Source organism: Cynoglossus semilaevis, chromosome 8, assembly GCF_000523025.1.
Source record: "Cynoglossus semilaevis isolate Cse_v1.0 chromosome 8, Cse_v1.0, whole genome shotgun sequence".
Taxonomy (NCBI): Eukaryota; Metazoa; Chordata; class Actinopteri; order Pleuronectiformes; family Cynoglossidae; genus Cynoglossus; species Cynoglossus semilaevis.
In genome coordinates, this window is record NC_024314.1 from 18,228,572 (window position 1) to 18,248,980 (window position 20,409).

General features: G+C 41.4%; 2 protein-coding genes across 2 annotated transcripts in view; one reads left to right on the forward strand and one right to left on the reverse strand.

The window, feature by feature from the left end:
- Positions 1 to 1,630: 1,630 nt before the first annotated feature.
- On the reverse strand, positions 1,631 to 4,193 carry snrpf (small nuclear ribonucleoprotein polypeptide F). Its single transcript, XM_008315459.3, has 4 exons — positions 4,036 to 4,193; positions 3,061 to 3,186; positions 2,317 to 2,381; positions 1,631 to 1,859 (listed from the first exon to the last, which is right to left on the reverse strand). Exons 1-4 carry the CDS (start codon positions 4,036 to 4,038, stop codon positions 1,793 to 1,795), a joined length of 261 nt encoding a protein of 86 aa, XP_008313681.1. The 5' UTR covers positions 4,039 to 4,193; the 3' UTR covers positions 1,631 to 1,792.
- A 2,563-nt stretch (positions 4,194 to 6,756) lies between these two features.
- The window catches only part of ntn4 (netrin 4), a 23,091-nt gene continuing 9,438 nt past the window's right edge, over positions 6,757 to 20,409 (forward strand). The window contains exons 1-3 of the mRNA XM_008315458.3: positions 6,757 to 7,476; positions 9,212 to 9,765; positions 16,110 to 16,391. Coding sequence (XP_008313680.1) covers positions 7,431 to 7,476; positions 9,212 to 9,765; positions 16,110 to 16,391 — 882 coding nt within the window. The 5' untranslated portion in view covers positions 6,757 to 7,430. The remainder of the gene's footprint in view (positions 7,477 to 9,211; positions 9,766 to 16,109; positions 16,392 to 20,409) is intronic.

Below are 20,409 nucleotides of genomic sequence, written 5' to 3' on the forward strand. Positions count from 1 at the left end.
AACGACACAAAACGTTCACATTTTGACAATAACTTTTATTTAAAAAAACTGTACTCTAGGTGTTATGAGAAACATTTAGGGAAAGGAACAATTTTCAATAATATTTTTGGGGTTGGGATTAGGGTTAGGGGTAGGGTTGGTGTGGGGTTAGTGTTAGGGTTAAATTAGGGTTGGGGTAAGGGTTAGGGTTTGGTTAGAGTTAGGGTTAGGATTGGGGTTAGGGTTAAGGCTACGGCTAGCGTTAGGGTTGCGGGTAGGTTTAGGGATAGGGTTAGGGTTAAGCGAGGGTTAGGGTTGGGGTTAGGCTTAGAGTTAAGGTAAAGTTAGGGTTAGGTTAGGGTTAGGGTTAGGGTAGGGTTAGGGTTGGGGTTAAGGTTAGGGTTGGGGTTGGAGTTGGGGTTAGGGTTAAGGTTGGGGTTGGCGTTAGGGTTAGGGTTGGGGTGGGGTTTAGGGTTGGGTTAGGGTTAGGGTTGGGATAGGGTGGGGTTGGGGTTAGGGTTGGGGTTAGGGTTAAGGCTACGGCTAGCGTTAGGGTTGCGGGTAGGTTTAGGGATAGGGTTAGGGTTAAGCGAGGGTTAGGGGTGGGGGTAGGCTTAGAGTTAAGTTAAGGTAAAGTTAGGGTTAGGTTAGGGTTAGAGTTGGGGTTAGAGTTAGGGTTGGGGTTGGGGTTAGGGTTGGGGTTAGAGTTAGGGTTAGGGTTAACTTAGGGTTAGGGTTAGGGTTAAGGCTACGGCTAGCGTTAGGGTTGCGGGTAGGTTTAGGGATAGGGTTAGGGTTAAGCGAGGGTCAGGGTTGGGGTTAGGCTTAGAGTTAAGGTAAAGTTAGGGTTAGGTTAGGGTTAGGGTTGGGATAGGTTGGGGTTGGGGTTAGGGTTGGGGTTAGAGTTAGGGTTGGGGTTGGGGTTAGGGTTAGGGTTGGGATAGGTTGGGGTTGGGGTTAGGGTTGGGGTTAGGGTTAAGGTTGGGGTTGGCGTTAGGGTTAGGGTTTACAGTTAGGGGTAAGGGTTACTTTAGGGTTAGGGTCATTTGGTTTACAGAAAAAATATTGGACACTTTTGGTTGTTTTCTGTTGTTTATGAGACTCACGTGCATCGTCATTTTCCATCAGATTCTCCACCGTGTGCAGTTTTTACAGCCATTTTTTTCTGCGTCCTGCACATGGGAGACAAAACAAACTGTGCGCTCTACAATTTCAGACGCTAAAGTGTGTGCGATTTGTGCGAGTCAGCAGTTTGATTGACACATCACCAAAGTCATCTATCATTGCTATGGACTGCACAGATAAGACTGCCAATAGACAGCCATAAAATAGTTTATTTTCAATTAATTAATGTCAAATGAAAAAGTGGGACAAAATCTTCAATTTGCAGAACAGGTGGCCACTCTAGCTACAGCTTAAAAAAATGACTTAATATTGATTTCTTAAAATTTCATTAAGGTATATTTTTGGCTTATTTTGCCATATTATATTGCCTTTCTTTTTGACTATTGTGTATTTGTTGACACAGTAACAGATATTTAAAACAACTGCTAACTTTCGTCTAAACTCGAAAACGTTTTTGTCTGATTAGGAAGAAAAATTATGTGATGTATTCTGAGTTTTTATAAAATCAGACAAATTTAGGCAGGAAGTTTATAACAACCACTTTATTGTGTTTGTATCACAATGTCACAATTTAGGATTGGTCTCCTATACAGTAAAAAAAAAAAAAATTTAAAAAATGCAAACAGAAAAAGGACAAAGAAATTCTCACATGGTGAAAACAAGAGACAATGAAGAGAAGTGAAGGCGGTCACTCCCTCATTTCTCCGTCCTCCTCCTCCTCTTCCACTCCTCTGATGTACAGGACGTTGTTGCACCTGTGCAGATGAAACACAGTCGTCACCATTGGCTGCTCTTTCAAAGGGACTGACACCGATCTGATCGTACACATGATTTACTTTGGTACAAACGAGAGTGTAATTATGATGAAGCAGGTTTACAGCTGGAGGCTGTTGAAAAAAGACAAAGAAAAGGAAGGAACACCTCTGTGTTTGTTTTGGAATAAAGCTGCTCTGATCACAATCGGGGGTTTTTCATTTCCAACAGGTTCTCACTCTGCTGCTGCGGATCTAAACCTGCCTCTGTCTGAACGTTTCCTGGCAGCTGAATATTTAAATTGTCTCTCATTCAAAAGAATATTCAGGCATTTCAATGCTTGTTTTTTTAAGGGAAGAAAAATTCTAACAATCTTATTTGTAACAGGAAGGATTACAAAAAAAAAAAAAAAAAAAGAGATCAAATATGCAACTAACATAGTTAAGGTTAAAAACAAACCTGATGAGAACTTCACCCAAATGACCAGCCAACGATCCGTCTACATATTCTTCTGTGTTTGCCAACTGTCAGTTGAAAAGCATGTAACGTGTTAAAGGTCATGGTAAAAAAAAAAAGAAGTAATGTTTGCAGTCAACACAATTTCAAAATATGTCTTAAATAAATAAAAAGGCCACAGTGCCTCTGCTGGTGAGGGTTTTCATCACAACAACAGTCCTGTCACAAACAACTGATTTTTTAATAAAAATGTTAACTTCACATCTAAATTAATAACTTCATCCCAAAAAATATAATTGCAAGATTTTAAGACATTTGAATGTACTTGTATAGTCCATAACATCCTATCCCAAAAAACATAATTGCAAGATTTTTAAGACATTTGAATGTACTTTGTATAGTCCAAATCATAACATCCCAGTCTGATTATAAAGTTTTTATTGCAGAATAAAACATTTACTTATTTTTAATATCAATATATTGATGTGACCCACAACAAATATGAATGTGAACTTTAAACAAACAGTATTAACATTAACATCTTACTAGACAGAGCTTTGGTGGCTATTTTTTTACGAATCCAAACATGAAAAAAAAAGAAAATGATTATAGCCTGTCCTGACCACTAACGTGAAAATGTTGGTACTTTACTTATCTTAGACAGAAATAAAGGAATCAATTCTGAGATGTCTTAAAAGCATTTTTTCCCAATCAAAATCAAACATTTCACCAGTTGTGACTATTTACCTGCATGTTCATGTATCCGTCCACTGACACCAGGTAGCCTTTATATTCCATTCCCCACTTCAGCTTCACCATTACTGGTTTCCCCGTGAGGCCGTTCAGGAAAGGCTTGGGATTCAGAGGTAAACTCTGTGGAGAACAAAAAGGCTCGTCATTAAAGTCCATCACATGTACGGATCATGAATGTCAACAAACATGAACACTTTTAATTATTTTTCTTAGTAGCTTTTATCAAGACCACAGGCCACTGTTATAAAGACGGTCTAAATGCATTGCAGATGGAAAATAGTTTTATGAAGCTGAAGCAAGAGAACACAGAAAAATTGTTCCAAAATTGGTTAAAAAACAATGGCCATTAACGTTTCACCACATAAAAACAAATGTAAAATGTTTCGTGAAATACAGACAATAATAAACGTTCAAATGTCAGAATACTTACGTTACAAACGTGTATATATTGTAGATTTTCAGATATAGACAGGGATCGTATCGTATCAGACTATGTAGGACGGTAGAAACAAAGGCTTCATTACGACGAGCCCCTTAAATTTACCCCATTGTGAAAAACTCCGAATAAGCGACGGTTTAGGGTTATTTAATCGAGCTACACAAGTTATTTCGGCTCGAACAGGAAGTTGTATTTTGGCGAAGCATTAAAAGAGTAACAATGTACAAAACCCGCCTAATAAGACGGTTTTGGATGGTACCTAGTTTGTCGCTCAACTTTCTCCATGGGACAAAGTGTTACATAAAAGTGACCCATGCTATTACTTTAATGCATCCAATTTCTACGTGTTGCGTAGTTTGTGTGAACATTAAAGTTTCATTCATTCAGTGCGAGCTTTGAAGAGATAGCATAGTCAGCTAATGCTAACTAGCTACAAAAGAGACCGAGTTTACTGCGTAGCAATAAAACGACCGCTTTAAGCGCATAGAGTTCCGCGAAAATAAAGTCTATACAAAATAAAACATACTTACCATTTTTATTAAATAAATAAGTATAAGAACGTGTTGGTTAAATGTTTGTCTCCTCTTCGTCGGTAAAACGTTAGCGCCTCACAAACCAGAACACGCTTTGCCGCGACCCCGGAAGTACTTGACAAACTGTGACCTCAGGGAAGAGATTATAGTTTTACACAACCCCACCCAGTGGTCACTGCAGTCACGAGTGAACGGAATTCTGTACTAATGTATATCAGGAAATAACGGAAAACAAAGATAAAAATCTTACAATTTGGTAAATTATTTCAAGATAAAGTTTTTATATTTCGTGTTTACGTTAAGTTTATGAATGTTTTCTGCAATAGTCTGCTAATGTACTTTGCTATAATACGATGTAAATAACGTTTGGCTAATAAATAAAATATTTTGAGTTAACTCCAAACTAATTGCTCTTATTCTTAGGCTTCCAGCTTAAGCAGAAAAGTTTTTTTTTACTTTTACTTCTACCCTAACCTTGACTACAAAAATAAACAAAAGTCAGCCAAACGGTATGTTTGACCCCATTTGTACATGGTTGCATTTTGTATACCGTCCAAAATATAAATACATTTGAATATGTAGAAAATTGAGTTGTTTGAAAGACTAGACTTCACTTATTAAGGGTATTATTTTCTTTTGTCAAAACTTGTAAATGTAAAATTTAAGGAAAAATGCCCTAATTCAGGAAATTAAAGCTGTGACCTTTTTGCAGTAATTTCCAGTGTAATGAGACAGTGTCAATGTCATATTTGGGTTGTGCCCCATTGCGTGCACAGATGCTTCTCTGAGGGAAAGTAAACTAAAGACATCTCTAATGTTTCTGCTCCAAGCTCTAAATGTTTGTAATGCAGCAGACAAGTTCAAACACAGCACCACGAATAAAACTAACATTTGGCTGCTTATAGTAAAAGGCCGCATTCTTTGGCTGGATTCTTGGGAAATTGCACTGACACTTTCCCTGCATTTCTGACATACTTTTGTCTTTACATCACTTAACCTATTTTTCAACTCACTCTCCTGCGTGTAATTAAGTGGGCGATCAGTCAGTGACGGTGAATATGAGTCCTGTCAGGATGAAGATGATGGTGAAGATAATTAGCATGATGTTTGACTTGGTGTTTATGGAGTTCACCGGGTTAAAAAGATGCGACCATGGCTGATAGTAAACAAGAAGAGGCACAAAAAAAAAAAAACTACCAACAATCAAACAAAAATCTCAAAAAGAGACTAGACTTGTAACAACAATATGGAAAATAAATTAGTTAACCACAATAAAATTACATAATATAGCAGAGAGACACAAAAGGTATAACGTGTATCACAAAATAATATCAAAAACTCAAGGAAATGAAAACAGGTAGGCCCTCAAAGCCACATAAACCACTGGTACCAGACGAAAATGATAATAAAGAGGCAAAAAACAACCCAAAAAGTGTTACAATTACAACAATTACTAATTACCAAACAGGAAAGAAATAATTGTTAATATGCATTAAAAAAGTGACAACGCAGGCCGCGATGGAACAACAAGAACACCCAAATGAGGCTCTAAATGATAAAAGAAAACAAACATGACAACGTTGGTTCCATCAACATCAGCATCTGAAAGAATAATAAAAAAGAAAGTTTATCTAAGTGTTTAACCCTTTTCCTTTTTCTGCTAATGTAAGAGTTGCAGTAATTCTTAGCGCTGGGCCAAGTGTTCTCATTGGTTGAGACAGATGATAATGCTAGTCTGGGGTAGGCCTTAATTTGACATGCTACCACCGATGGTATATTAAGTGAGTTACAGGGCCGTAACTAAAGCGGCACCAAACACTGAAAACTAAAACGTTCCACCCCCCACACCCCCCCACTCAAAATCTTTTGCGTAACTAACCTATTCCTCCTGTTCCTCCTTGTGGCCTCAGCGTCCTTTGGTGAATCCCTGAAGCATAAGCCGGCGTCATGGTTCATGCGTCGCTGTTCTGAAGTGACGAAGCTTTTGGCAGCAACGTAGTGACTCTGGGCCTCACGGTTGACAAAGACACCTTCAGAGCATTTAAGAGGCTATCAACAAAAGCCACATAGCTGTGGAATAACATAATCATCTGTTCTCAGGGCCCCCAACTCCTATACATCATCACCTAGAACATGGTTATTCCAGATGACCACGTTCTAGGAAGCCGTGGTCAGTGATGGGAAAGCCGCAGCCATCAGGACATCTCTGCAAGACCTCCATGTTAGAGCTGGTAGACCTTGATCAGAATCATCAACAGTTTGTAATGTTCTATCAACTGACTACAAAGAACAACTAATACGAATCATAGTCCCTACATTTCCTGCCAAAAAAAAAAAAGGTCAAAGGGAGATTTCACTGAATGATGAAGAACCAGAACTTTTACCAGAACTATAAAAACAGTTTACTTCAATTTCCCAAGGGGAACTCCAGAGGGATTCATAAAGTTGTATCTATCGATCGATTGATCGATCGATCTATCTATCATTCTATCTGTCTATCCATCTATCTATAAAATGTCTTCAATACCAGTTCAAGCCTGCTTCTGTACCTGGTCATGCTTTTATTTTGAAAGGCAAAACATTTCTTGACACCGAGTTCAGTTTTGACTCGAGGATTAAATCTGCCGCTCAGATAAGGTGAACTGCTGAAAACTCCTGGACTAACATTTTTGCGCACCTTTGTTAACTACTTACTTGCTTGTAACTACTTACTGGACCTCAAAACATCTGTGTGTGCCCCTGCTCCTGCAGACTCAGGTTCTCTGGTTTGTTCTCCGTCCACTAGAGGGAGATGTTCCTTTAAGTGTCAGAGAGACCGTGCAGGAGGAGGCGGAGCTGCTGCTGCTGCTGCTCCTGCTGCTGCTGCTGTCACTGTCTGTGCTGCTCCACATAAACCCGGCGTCTGCAAACAGACACACACCGACCCACGGAGGAGGAGAGAGAGGAGCAGATCTGAGGAGCAGGAAAGAGTCCGAGCAGGGAAATGAAAAGACACGAACCGGCAGCTGCAGCGAAACCAAACCCTGCACCTCCTGCTCCTGCTGTCCCTCCACTGAGGCTCCTGACTATCTGGACACCAGTGTCTGCTGGGCATCATCATCATCATCACCACCACCACCCCCACCACCACCATCAGCAGCAGCAGCAGCATCACCCTCATCCTCACTCAGTGTCCAGCATCATGCTGTTTCCTGCTCCAACTCTCTGTTTCCTGGATCACAGCTGAGTCCAGTCAACCAGGAGTTTAACCTGAAAGACTTGTTTTCACAGTGGATGTTTTCTTTTTTTTTTTCTTTAGTAATTATTATTAACAACAAATAAAAAGGACAGTTAAAACAACATCTGCAGCCTTACTCTGGTGATCTGGATTATTCCAGCAGACGGGAGCAGATATGATGGTGATACTGGTCATCAGTTTGGCCTTGTGCTCACACTCAGGTCAGTGATTTCTTTTTTTTTTTTTCAATTGAATACTTTGAGAACTTGTGTTATTCGTGTCGGTCGCAGGCGTGAGGAGCATCACTGCAGAAAGTCTGTTTTTATTAGAAAACTTTCTTCTCTCTTCGTCTCAACTGTCTGGTTCTAAGCTAAAAGATATTATTTAAAATAAACCAAAAATAAGTTTCAGATTAAGGAATTACTTTTATTTCATTTCACTTAAATTGGCTATTAAAAAACAAGTTTTGTTGAGCTTTATTATGTATCAAAAGTCATAGCTTAAGGTTAGCCAAAAAAAAACAAAAAACAAACACAACAGATATCCTTAGCTCATACGTGCGCAAAAGCTACCAAGAAAGCTAAAAAAAACAACTAACTTACACTTAACTTACACAGATATGGCTAACCCAGGCACGAGCAAACTAAGGCCAGGGGGCCAGATGTGGCCCGTTCAGCTTTTTAATCTGGTCCTCCAAACTTTTCTAAATTATATAATTTATTTATATTATAATTATACTTTTGCCTTTTCCCTGCAGTACCCACGGTTCCCCAATAGATGCCGTAGAAAATGATAAAAGACATCGTAGTTCACATGAACATTCAATCTATCTGCTCCTGATCCAGCCCCACTGTTTAATTTTAGGACAATTGTTGCCCGCGCCTGCGCTAACGTGAGCTGACTTTAATGGTTGACGGTGCGAGTCTTCTTCTTCTTCTTTGTCTTCTTCTCCTGACCTCCTCACCTGCAGCGGTGCTTACGTAATCCGACCTCACCTCCTCTAAATGAATTCAAGCTGCAGGCTCTTTAATAAGAGCCGACCTGTGAGGTCTGCGAGGTGATAAACAAAGATTCAGCTCCAGCTTTTCAGACAATAAATTATCGATTATACATCCAGTGGCTGGAGGCTGACACCTGTGTTTCCTCAGGAGGTTGGAGATGAAGGCGGGGGTTTTATAGGAGCAGTGAAAAACGCTGCCAGACTCCGTCTGTGTCATCAGAGTCCACACTGGCACAGGTGCAACAATGGCTCCATTATTCTCCTGCTTTTTTTGCATAGCACTTCCCATCAAACCAAATCACTTGACTTATGTAAACACACACACACACACACACACACACACACACTGAGTCACTCTCACTCAGCTCGTCCACTCGCTCCAACTCAGGATCAGACGTGTCTGATCAGAACTCGACCGTCAACAGCTTCTGTTCACTGGACGGTTAAAAAAATCTGTAAAAAAAAAACTCCAAACTAAAAGCCTACAGGTCAGTGCAGGTACTGCAGATACTGCCCACCACAATGTTTTATTAGTTAATATGGTACTGTCTCTGTCGCTCTTACTGACAGTAAGAGAGTTGAACAAAAATACCAGTTGCATAATACTCAGGTTGAGGCGTTGGTATCAGACGAGAAACCGAATTTTGCTGATTTGTTTAGTAAAAAAAAAAAATCTCAAATCAGCTAAGACTGAATAAGAACTGCTGACACAAATATCTGTAAACCAGCAGAAACCTGTCCATGTTGTCAAAACTGTGGTGCGCTGATTTAGTGGCACAGAAGGTTCCAGGTGGAGATTTAGCAACAGCGCCACACCTCTGTCATATCAGCCCCGACTCCTACGCTTTCCCTTTTTTTCTTCTGTTATCTGCAGACGGCCGTTGCATCACCTCAGCCCATATTTGCCCGGCGCCAGTGTAAACATCTCTGTGTTTGTTTTCCCTCCGTACATCCAGGTCTGGCGGTGGAGATGTTTCGTGTAGGTGTGGCCCCTCGCTGCGAGAGCCGGGCCTGCAACCCCCGCATGGGCAACCTCGCCCTGGGACGGCGGGTTCTGACCCAAACCGTTTGTGGCAACAACGGCACCGAGCTCTACTGCTCCTACTCTGATCCCAACGCCAACCTGGCCTGCGACTCTCCAAAGTGTGCCAAGTGCAACGCCGGCCTGCCGCTGCTGTCCCACCTGGCCGGGGCCATGTCAGACTCCTCGTTCCGTCACCCGAACACGTGGTGGCAATCGGCGGAAGGTGTAGAGTCGGAAACGGTGCAGCTGGACCTGGAGTCCGAGTTCTACTTCACACATCTCATCCTGGTGTTTCGATCGCCGAGGCCTGCAGCCATGACGCTGGAGCGGTCGCAGGACTTTGGACGAACTTGGAAGATGTTGCAGTACTACGCCGCCAACTGCAGCGCCGCCTTCGGGCTGGAGGAGGGAAAGGCGGGAGGGAGCCGTGACAGGGCAACATGCACATCAAAATACTCAGGGGCTTTTCCCTGCAACCGTGGAGAGGTGAGGAGGACGAGGAGGTAGGGCGGACACTCCTAAAGAAAAACCAGGTGCAAAAAAGTCGGACTCATGACATTAGCCTGAGATCCTTCTTTAATAATCTGAGCTAATGCCACTGACATTTCGGCTAAAATGCTAAGTCAGGTTTTTAGCCAATGTCTAGCTGTCTCTGAGATGACATTTACTTATCCTGGCTAATGATTTAGCTATTTCTGGCCAAGTTTCATCTTTCACGCTAGCTAATTTCCAACTGTGTTGGCTAACGTCCAGTGTTAGCTAACCTCCAACTATGTCAGCTATATTTAACTAATGTTTAGCTGTCTCTGAGAGGACATTCAGTTATCCTTTGGCTAATGATTTAGCTCTTTCTGGCTAACGTTTTTTTTTACTGTTAGCTATCTTACAACTGTGTGAGCCAGGAAGCCAGGTTGGACACTTGGCATTTTTTACCCAAAACCTCAGCTGTTTTTTGTAGTGTGCGATAATATTTGATTTAATATTGTGTGTTTTATTTTATTCTCTTTTTAATTGGCCTGTCCTCTGGATCTAATTGACTTCTGTCTTCGCTGAGTCACGCAACATGCTAGAGTTACTGACTGGCTAGCAGCAGAGAAGGGCTTCCTGAAACTGACTGAAGTCTAAATGTGATCAATTTGTGTCGGCGAGATGCTCCGCAGATGAGCGTGGAGACGCATGCCAAGCGTGGTGCCGCTCCCGGCTCCCTGCAGCGCTAACATATGCGTTGTGTTTACACCCCTTCGGTTGACGGGCCCTCGATGCCGTGATTCCTCTCTGACAGCTGTTATGCTGCTGCAGGCTCATAAATCTGTCATCGCTGCACATGCCTGCCATTTGTTTTTCAATCTCCCCCTAAATTCTCACTCCTGCTGCTGTTATCGTTGACGACACAATTCGACACACATTTTATGTAAAAATAAACATGAAGCTAATTTTACAATAGTTTTGCATTTTTAAGCTAAATATCAAATTTTAGCCGATGACCTAGCTCTGGGTTCACATTTTGTTACTTTTTGCCTAAAGGTTAGCATATTTCGATGGAAACATCTATATATAGTGTTAATTTCAGACTGCGTCTCTTGGTAACATGCGTCGCAATCAAAAATGTTTACTGGTTCAATATGTTTGCTGGTGTTGGGTAAATAAAACAAAACAAAAGATGTAGCAAAGTTGCTAACTATTAGCCAGAATGGCTTAAAAATGCTAAAGCACATTGTCACAATATGACTAGAAGTTGTTGAATATAGAATATAGAAATTAGGTATGAAAAATGATGTCAATAGGAACAATTAGTCAAACAAGTGCAGAACAGCAGCTAGTTCTAATCATCTGTATTTGGCTAACATTCTTTTAAATCTTTGCTATTTTTTGTCTACTTCAGGCCTAAATATTAAGTTATCCTTTTGCTAATTTTTGGAGTATTTCAAGTGAATCAATAGCTTTTTTCCACTAATTTTAATTAATACTTGAGAGGAGGTGTAATGTTTTAGCAAATTTTGGCTAACATTTAGATGATAAACAAAAACGAGATTCTTTCATTCACCAACATCTTTTGAGCTAATACATGTTCTATATTTTTATTATTGTAATTATTAACAAAACAATAATTCCAACCCCTGAGCAGATATTAAAACCTCTGCAGAGTTTCCACTCTTACACAACTCCACCTTTATTTTCTTCAAGTTAAAACTGACTGATTCAAGATGTTCATTCTGAACAACAGTCTGGCACCTGGGGATATTTAGATCCTTACTGTTTAAGAAAATCTTCTATTGGAGGATCTGAGCCCAGAAACATTCTGTTTACTTCACCACAATTTGAACAGATCCTTAAGGCGTGTTCTGAAACAGAGGCGGCTTTTTTTAACTTTTTTCGGTGCCTTTTCAAGGCCGAGCCTCTCCAGGGTGTTAGCTTCTGTGCTAGGAGCGCGACCTCCGCCCTCTCGCCTCTCAGCTGATGACCTGGGGGTTAAAAGAGGTCAAGTGGAGCAGTGACGGAGCGGCAGATGCTCGGGCTGATGCTCAGCTGTTCACACGTTTCAGGCGTCTGTGTGTTTTTGTTGTGACTGTTCGTGACCCACGATGACCTTGTGTTGCGTGCGTGCATTACTAAAGGCAGCGGTGCCTCACGGGTTGTGCACCTGCTTCAGCTCAGAGCAGGGCAGGAAATTAACTCTTTAAATAAATACCTCTGTAAACGATGATTCAGGGCCAGTTTGGGTCATTAAAGGGAAATTCTGTCGAATATTATTGTTATATATATATAGTTATCTTGAGTAGTTTTACGACTGTTTGGCTAATTGTTACTACTTCTGAATATTTGCAATTTTGGCTTGTTAGACGTCTCCACCTTTGGCGGTTCGCGGTCGACATCATTCAAACAAATGGCGTCAAAATTCGCCAACTAGTTGGCATGGAAACAAACTTGTGTTGTTTGTCTGGGAACCTTTGCTTCAGACTCTTTTGACGTTTTTATGTCCTAGATGTGTTAGCGTAGGTACGTGACATAGGTTCTGTAAGTGAGTTCCTACTTAGGGCAAAAACTTAAATTTAGGGCAAGCGACTGATGTGCCATAGAAATGGAACGCCAAAGTGAGTCGCGGCCTCTGTAGTTTTTTTTCAATTTTGCCATAACTCCTGGAAGGTCTTTGATACATTTGAGCTCTTATGTAATATAGGTTTAGCTACATCTTAAATAACAAATATTGAACCAATATTCAGTTTTTTTAGGCGTTCAGTGTAGAGACAGTTTGAAATTGACATGTTGTACATGAGCAATGTTTTAAGCTAAATTAGCTGTGACTTATCGAAAAGCTAACAAAATGTGAGCCCAGATGTTAGCTTAGCAGTTTATCGTTTATGTAATTACATTCCTCAGCTGTGAAAATGACTCATGCGTAGAAAACAATCCCACTGTAACCGGAGCAGATCAACAATATAAGGTAAACATATCATTTTTGACTACGATTCAGTCCTAACGATGACGTTTCCTGATGTGAACACGTTTTCGGGAAACCAGTAACTTTAGCTCTGAGGTTAAATTTTCATATAAATATTGATATGATAAACATTAGCCAACAGAAGACACATACCTGACTTTCAACCTTAGAGAGGGTGAGTGCGCCTGTGTGTGTGTGTGTGTGTGTGTGTGTGTGTGTGTGTGTGTGTGATGCTTGGGTTGATTACAGGCAGCAGCAGCTTTTCTCTCTCTGTTCTGTTTCTCCTACAAACATAAAAGCGTGTCATCTGTTGAATAGCCTTTTATGAACACCTGTGATGTGGGGAAAAGTTGTGTGAAAAGTGTGTGTGCGTCTGCGTGTGTGTTTGTGTGTGAACCTCTCGTCTTATTTACGAGGTCAGTGAGACTGGAAGAATGTGAGTGTTTGTTGTAGAGACTAGAGGCTCGACCTCCTTAGGGAAGAAGGAGAGAGCAGAGCATTGGGGCAGAGGCAGCCAACACACACACACACACACACACAATCCTTGCCCTTTCAGATAAACACATACAGTTGAGTCTCCGTCTGTTGGCTGGGAAGGAAGTGCAGTTCCTCTGATGGATGTTGGTCCTGTTGGCGAGACACCCTACCCCCCCACCCCCCTCCTCTACCCCGTCTCTCTCTCTCGCTCTCTCTCGCTCTCTCTCCCTCCATCAATGCCCATTGTGCAGATTTACCAGATTACAGTCCTCAGTTCTTTGATGGAATTAAGCCTGTGAAAAGCAAGAGTTACTTTATTTTCTCAGTCTGAAACAGGAAGAAAGATTATCAGAGGACACGTGGTCCACGGGGAGCCCCTCTCGCAGAGGAAAAAAAAAGAAAAAAAGAAAAATCAAACAAAGTGCAAAGGGTTCAGCCTGAGATGTGTTTATAAAAAGGCAGGAATGTAAAAACATTCACATGCACTTTGGGCTTTCAACTCCACAAATGCATTTACTGTCTTTTTCACCCTCATTAGTGATGCTAATGGCTCCAAATGCCTACAGTGTAACGTTTCTCTAACGCAGGGAACGTTTCCCTGTGTGAATTCCAGGCACAGAAAAATCACAGAAGCTCGAGTGTTTTCACTGCAGGGAGCAGAGAGTAAAGGTCGTTCATCAAAACAAGGCATCGTCTGCATATTGACAAATATTATTGACATTTTACTGTCACATTTACCAGTACAAAAGGAGCCAAGAATGTTAGAATTAAAAAAAATGTATCCATTTAATGGATCAATTACAGCCAAAATTCTAATTGTGTGTTAATACTACCTAATCCATACAATACATCTGTGTCAAAAAAGTATTTTGTGCCAACAATCTGTTTATGTATGGATTCCTCACACCTGTTGCCTCACACAGTGTGTGGTTTGTATTCCAAACAACTAAACAATAAACTCTTAGCTGATGGCACATCATCTGGGATCGAGTCATAGCCCTGAGGAACAATGGTGCTGGAATGCTAGGATTCCACCAACAATCATTTGGTTTCATGCCAAGAAACAGTTTTGGAATGATCAGGGTTAGATAAGATAGTTTCATAATGATGTTAGTGCGGTACCTCACATTCTTGGGATTGTTTTTTTTTCCAGGCTGAGAGTTTTGAATTTCTAACATAGACTGTATATGAGAAATGAAAAAAAGCCTCCTGTAATCCCAAAAATTAAAAGCTTTAAGTTATGTTTCTAATTAACCTCCTCGGCTTTTGATCGCACAGTGTTCATTTAAACAAGTAGCTGATGCGAATAAAATAGTATTTTTTTTAAGTGATCAGAAAATCTACACATTCTTGCTTTGAGTGAACTTCACTGACTTGAGTTTAGTTCATGTAAACATTGGCGTCGTCTGCATATTGATGAACATTTGTCCCCATTTGCAAAAAAAAAAAACAAAAAACAAAGAAACATGTCAAAAAAAGCTGTCAGAAGTTTTCATGGAATCTTGTGTGCACATGTGTGACTGTGTCGTTGTGTTTGTGCGCATGCCAGTGTGGTTGTGTATGTGTTTTGATGTTACTGTGGTGTTCCTGCGGCTGTCCCAGCCTCCTTTGTCCGCCCCTGAGTTATGAGAAGCTGCATCTCCGTCTCTCGTCTTTGTCTGTCCCTGCTCTCCGTGCTCTCCCGTGGACCGGCGCCCCTTGGTCCTATTTGTCCTGTTCTCTTAATTGCCAACCACAATGCTGTGACCCCATGACCTTTTTTTGAAACAACAGGGGTGGAAAATTAATCGTGCTCCACCCATCATGCTCTGGGCCAGTCATCCAGCCAATCAGGGAGCCCACGGACAGGGAGTCTTTGCCTGCGTCTCACACCATAGCTTTAATTAAAGAAAAGAAAATCACTTTTCTCCTTCTCTGACATCAGTCACTGAAGATGACAACACGCCGTTTTGTAAAGACACACACAGCAAAAACACACACATTTGTCTCACAGCAGGACTTAGGTCAGTCAACAGCAATTTTTTTTCCCGCACAGACAACAGCAGTGGTAAAGGTTGCCAGTGGCAGCAGTAGCCATGGAGAAAGAAGCGTACAAAAAGGGGATCTTCAGTTTGAAGGAAGTCCTGAAACCCGAAAATCAGGGTTCAGTGAGAGAGAGAGACAGAGAGAGAGAGAGGGAGAGAATAAGCGGGACAAGAGAAAGAGGCGGGGGCGGCTGAGGGGACGAGGGTGAGGAACATGCACTGATTTAAGGACACACCATGCGGTCATGTGAGGATGCAGTGGCAAATAAAAGGTCAGAGTTTACGGCGGAGATGACAGCAGAACGAAGTGCCGGTTAGCATGACAAACGCCCTGACATGAGCGGCGCCAATGAAACCAATGTCGCTTCTGTAAACAGGGATGTAAAAGGTTTAAATGATGTCAAATCACTACAAACAACGAGACGTTTTGTTACCTTTATCCGTAAACTCCGAACATAAACCGACTGTAAATCTCGGAGCCACTTCAGGTTCCTCGTCCGAAAGAAGAGTTAAGTATGTACGGATTTATGTTCAGGAAAGAGGGAAGTCCACTCATGGACAGGATAACAGTAAAGTAAAAACAGAAGTGTCCATAATGAAACGTCTCAGTGCCAACAGACCTGCTTCATTCACGATTTTTAGAATCTACTAATGTAGACTAATGTTGCGCTCGACTAATGTTGTGTTTAATGATACAAGTTACTGTTAAACTGACATTAGTTAGTGTGATCTTCATGTTCACATTAATGTACCATTGTATTGACAATAGTGTGATCTTCATGTTCACATTAATGATTACCATTGTATTGACATTGAGAGATTCTAGATTTTTCTTGTGTCTCGCTATTGGTCAAAACTCCAAACGTGACTCTTGTCCTTTTGAACGACAGGTGATCTACAGAACTCTCCCGAAGTGGGAGTCCTTGGACCCATTCGGAACTGAAGGTCAGCAGCAGCTGAGGGTGACCAACATCCGCATCCGCCTCCTCAAACAGCAGCAGTGTCCCTGCCAGGACAAAGACCTCGGCAGAGCAGCGACGGAACCTCTCCCGACCCGACACTTTGCCATCTACGACCTGATAGTGAAGGGAAGCTGCTTTTGTAACGGACACGCTGAGCAGTGTGTCCCTGCACCGGGATACAGGCCCATCAGAGACCGGACCAACCACGTGGTGAGATGATTTGTTCCTGATACAGTTCACTATGAATTCTAAGGATGTCACTTTGATAGCATTTGGAGTCAAATTTAATTTTATAAAAGAAGGAAGGAATCACTTCCTGTAACCACTACTACAAAACTACAGAGGCAGAAAAATGTTTGTAAACCAAGTCTCGCTCCTGTAAACACATCTAAAAACATCTGCCCATCATTGCTCATAAGTGCCCCCGGTGTTTAGAAAAGGAAAAGAAACCGAAACCTTACTTCTCGGATCCCAGTTCCCAAACTTTTTTGGCGGCGCACCTCCTTCTACATCCTAACCCCTAGTCCCCCACACATCTTCCAAATGAAGCTTAAACAAACAGAACAGAAACCTTTGCAGTATTTTAGAAATGTGCTGCAATATTTGATAACCGCTACGCCATGTTAAAACAGGACATGGCACCAACGTAGTCAGTGGTATGGTTAGTTCAAATGCTTCATGAATCTGTATCGCGGCTGCCGTTTGAGAACCTCCCTCCTCCTCTGGTCAGTCTAAATGTCAATATAAGAGCTAGTAGCTAGCTTTACGAGCTAACATAAGCTTAACATGCCAACACAACGACTTACTTAAACTTAAACTTATCTTTATTAGTCATTGTGACACAGCACACCATGCACAACGAAATTTACCCTCTGCATTTAACCCATCACCAAAGTGAACAGTGGGCAGCCGTGGTCGGCGCCCGGGGAGCAGTGCTTGAGGACGATGCTCAGTGCATCTCAGTGGCAACCTGGCAGTTGGTGGGTTCGAACCTGGGGCCTACCGGACCGAAGTCCGCCTCCTTCACCACTAGGCCACCACTGCCCAACAACAAAACATAGCAAAGATATTATAATATTTTCAAAAGGGTCACATTAATTGAATGAGTTAAAGTAGTCCTGACCTATCCTTGATTTATTTATGTTAGCATGTTAGCTTTTTTTTACTTGAGACAAAAACTAAATATTATGTGGTCTTTACTGGACAATAATTGTAAATCTCAAGCGTTGGAGAAAGCAATAACACTGTTGTCTGTTTCTTCTTCTTTATTGCTTGACATCTTGACCTGTAATTGTCAGATCTTTTCAGTTATCTTCTACATGAAAGACCAAAATAATTCACAAAAGCTAACGTTTCTAACCCGGACCACGTGCAGCAGCTGCGCTCCTGCCTGTCACTGAAAGATGTTCGGCATTTCGAATGAATGAAGACGATTTGTGCGTGTTTTCTTTGCAGACCTTGATGTTTTTCTAAGGCTGCTGCGGATGGTCGATTTATTGGATGCAGCCTTTGGATCTTTAAATCTCACTAAATCCATGCCAAGAAATTCCGAGCAGCTCTGTTGGGAGTTCTCGTGAGGATTTCCGTCTTTAGAGGAGAGAAAATCCTCTGAAGGAGTTTGTTGTTGAAAAACACAGGACTGTGAAAACTCCTCTCTGCACGACAGGAAAACAGTAATAATAACAACGCTAAATCAACTTAGCGCTCACGTGTCTGGAAAAATGAAAGCCAGTGGTCAGTGGGTTGGTTGGACACAATCAACCTGATCCTGCACATGAGGTGTTGACTCATGTCTGTGGACAGGCGGCCTCGGTGCTGTGACTCCACACTGATGTTATATAAGTGCCTTTCCTGTCTGTCAGCAGCTTGTTTTGTGTCTCCTTTGTGAAACTTTTTTTTTTTTTTTTGACGGCAAAAAACCCAAACAAGCAGAGCAGCGCAAGGAGGAAGATGACGACAGAGATAAGAGATCTCTCAGAGAAGGGAAGGGCGTGTGTGTCTGGGTCTGGTTATATTTTTTATATTTTAATGTACTTTCTTTTACACTTTTTATAAACACAAATCCGCCACCCAAAAGATGTTTCATACTTCCAACGTCTGATTTTGCAGTTGATCCACTTCTCATATTCGTACAGTCAAATAAGGTTTGTTTGTTTGGTCTGGGTGTGTGTTAGAAGCATGTGTGCTAAAGTATGCAGTGTTTTTTTTTTTTTTTTTGTCTCTCTCTCTCTCTCTCTGTATGTGTGTGTGTGTGTAAGCGTCTGATATGTTGAGTCATTAGCACTTAGCCACTGAGCTCTGATAAAGGAGCTAGTTTGTTTGTTTGTTTGTGTTTTTGCTCGTTGGTCTGTAGCCTTGTTGTTTGCTGCTGCTGGACTCCCACATGGGATTTTGCGGTTGAGGGTGATTACACTGTCTGTTAGTTAGCCACAAAGCCAACACACAGACACACAGACACACACACAAACACATGGATTCAAAATAACATCCAGGCTACTGGAGCGTTCACAGTAGTTAGTCCAGGCAGGATGTGTTGGTTTGTTATTCCTCACTAATAAGGTATTGGATTATTTATTATACATATTATATATAATCATTTCTTCTATTAATAGCTCAGTATCAGACTTAGAGAAACTGACCTTGTCAGTGTTGCTGATCATATTTGTGTCTCTGGAGTGTCTGTCCACTCCTTTAGATCCAGTTTCAGCAACTGAGTGGAGCTTTTTTAATCTGACGTATCTGGAACTGTGTCTCAAAACGAACTACCCTGATAATAATCTTGCCCCCTACACTGGGTAGCGTCACCCATACTACAACTCCTAGCCATGGGAGGATCCTCTAACGGAGAGTTAAGCACAGCTGCTCATTTAGCAACAGCTATAGAAGATAAATACAAGTGCGTTTTCATCTGTTACGACACGGAGGGAGGTGACACAACGTTGGTTAGTCTTCATATTAACGTCAATGTTGAAGTAGGCCTACGACTAGTAAGTACTACTAACCACTGACAAACATCTAGGTTCATTCCTGACTCCCTACGTTCCTCTTTTTCTGGGTCATGATCTGTCACCTTCCAGTGTACGAAGGCCATTTCCAAACACTGGCGGTCAATGGAAAAAGTGCGATGATAGCAGGGGGCGCTCTAACTTCTTGGGTTTGAATTCACAAAAACAAAACCAAAAGGAATTCAAATCAATTTTCTACACATTGTGACTTTAAACATGCGTATAATTCTGAGGTCATTTATCAACCACCGTCCCCTCCGCGGTCGATGTTGTGATTGCGTGTGTGCAGCTCGGACTGTGTACATGTGTTAATTGTCCCGTATTATGTTACGACAAACAATGACCTGAGCCAGACGCTGCTGGCTGGCCTTTTCCTTTTCCTCCGTGCCCCTTCTTTTGTCTCTACTTTGGACTTCTTCATGAACGACATCATTTGTTTTGAGTTTTTTGTGTGTTTTACTGTATGTGTCAGAAGGTCTCCTGTTTCCTATTTGGGGGCCTCTAACTTATGTAATTACTATTAACAAGATTGAAATGGAGTGTAAAATTACATTATGCTACACAGCTGAATTGAGGTCAGATCGGGCAGCGGACATGTGGATGTGTTTAACTGTATGATTAAACACACAGAGCTAGATGTTAGCCAAAGCTGAAACCTAAACACACAGAGCTAGATGTTAGCCAAGGCTGAAACCCTCTAAGAACATCTGAAAAGGTGCTTCATTCCTTCGAGGGGCAAAAATGTTAGCCATAGCATATCTAAAAGTTAAAAAAAAAAAGCAAAAATACCCAAAACCTGACTCCAAATATAGACGATATGCTAGATAAATAGCTAACTAACTTAACATTAGCACTTAGTGTTAAAGGTTAGCAGGAACATGTATGTGTTGTAAATGTTGTAAATTTAGACAAAAAAACAGTTGAACATCATCTTAAGGTAGCTCCATAATTAGCATCGTAAGTGGCTAACCCAGAATGTCGAGCTAATCCATATTAAATGATCAAAATGATCTTTCGTTTAATCCAAACAGGAAAATATATCCTGTTTAAACAATGATATAATTCCATTTGGGAAGACGACGACACATCACACACACCGTGGGAAATGAACACAGGGATGGAAAGTGTGTGTGTGTGTGTGTGTGTGTGTGTGAGACAACCTGTGTAATTATTTTATAATTGTGGGTCCTACATTACTGATTCGCAGTGTAATGCAAACAAAT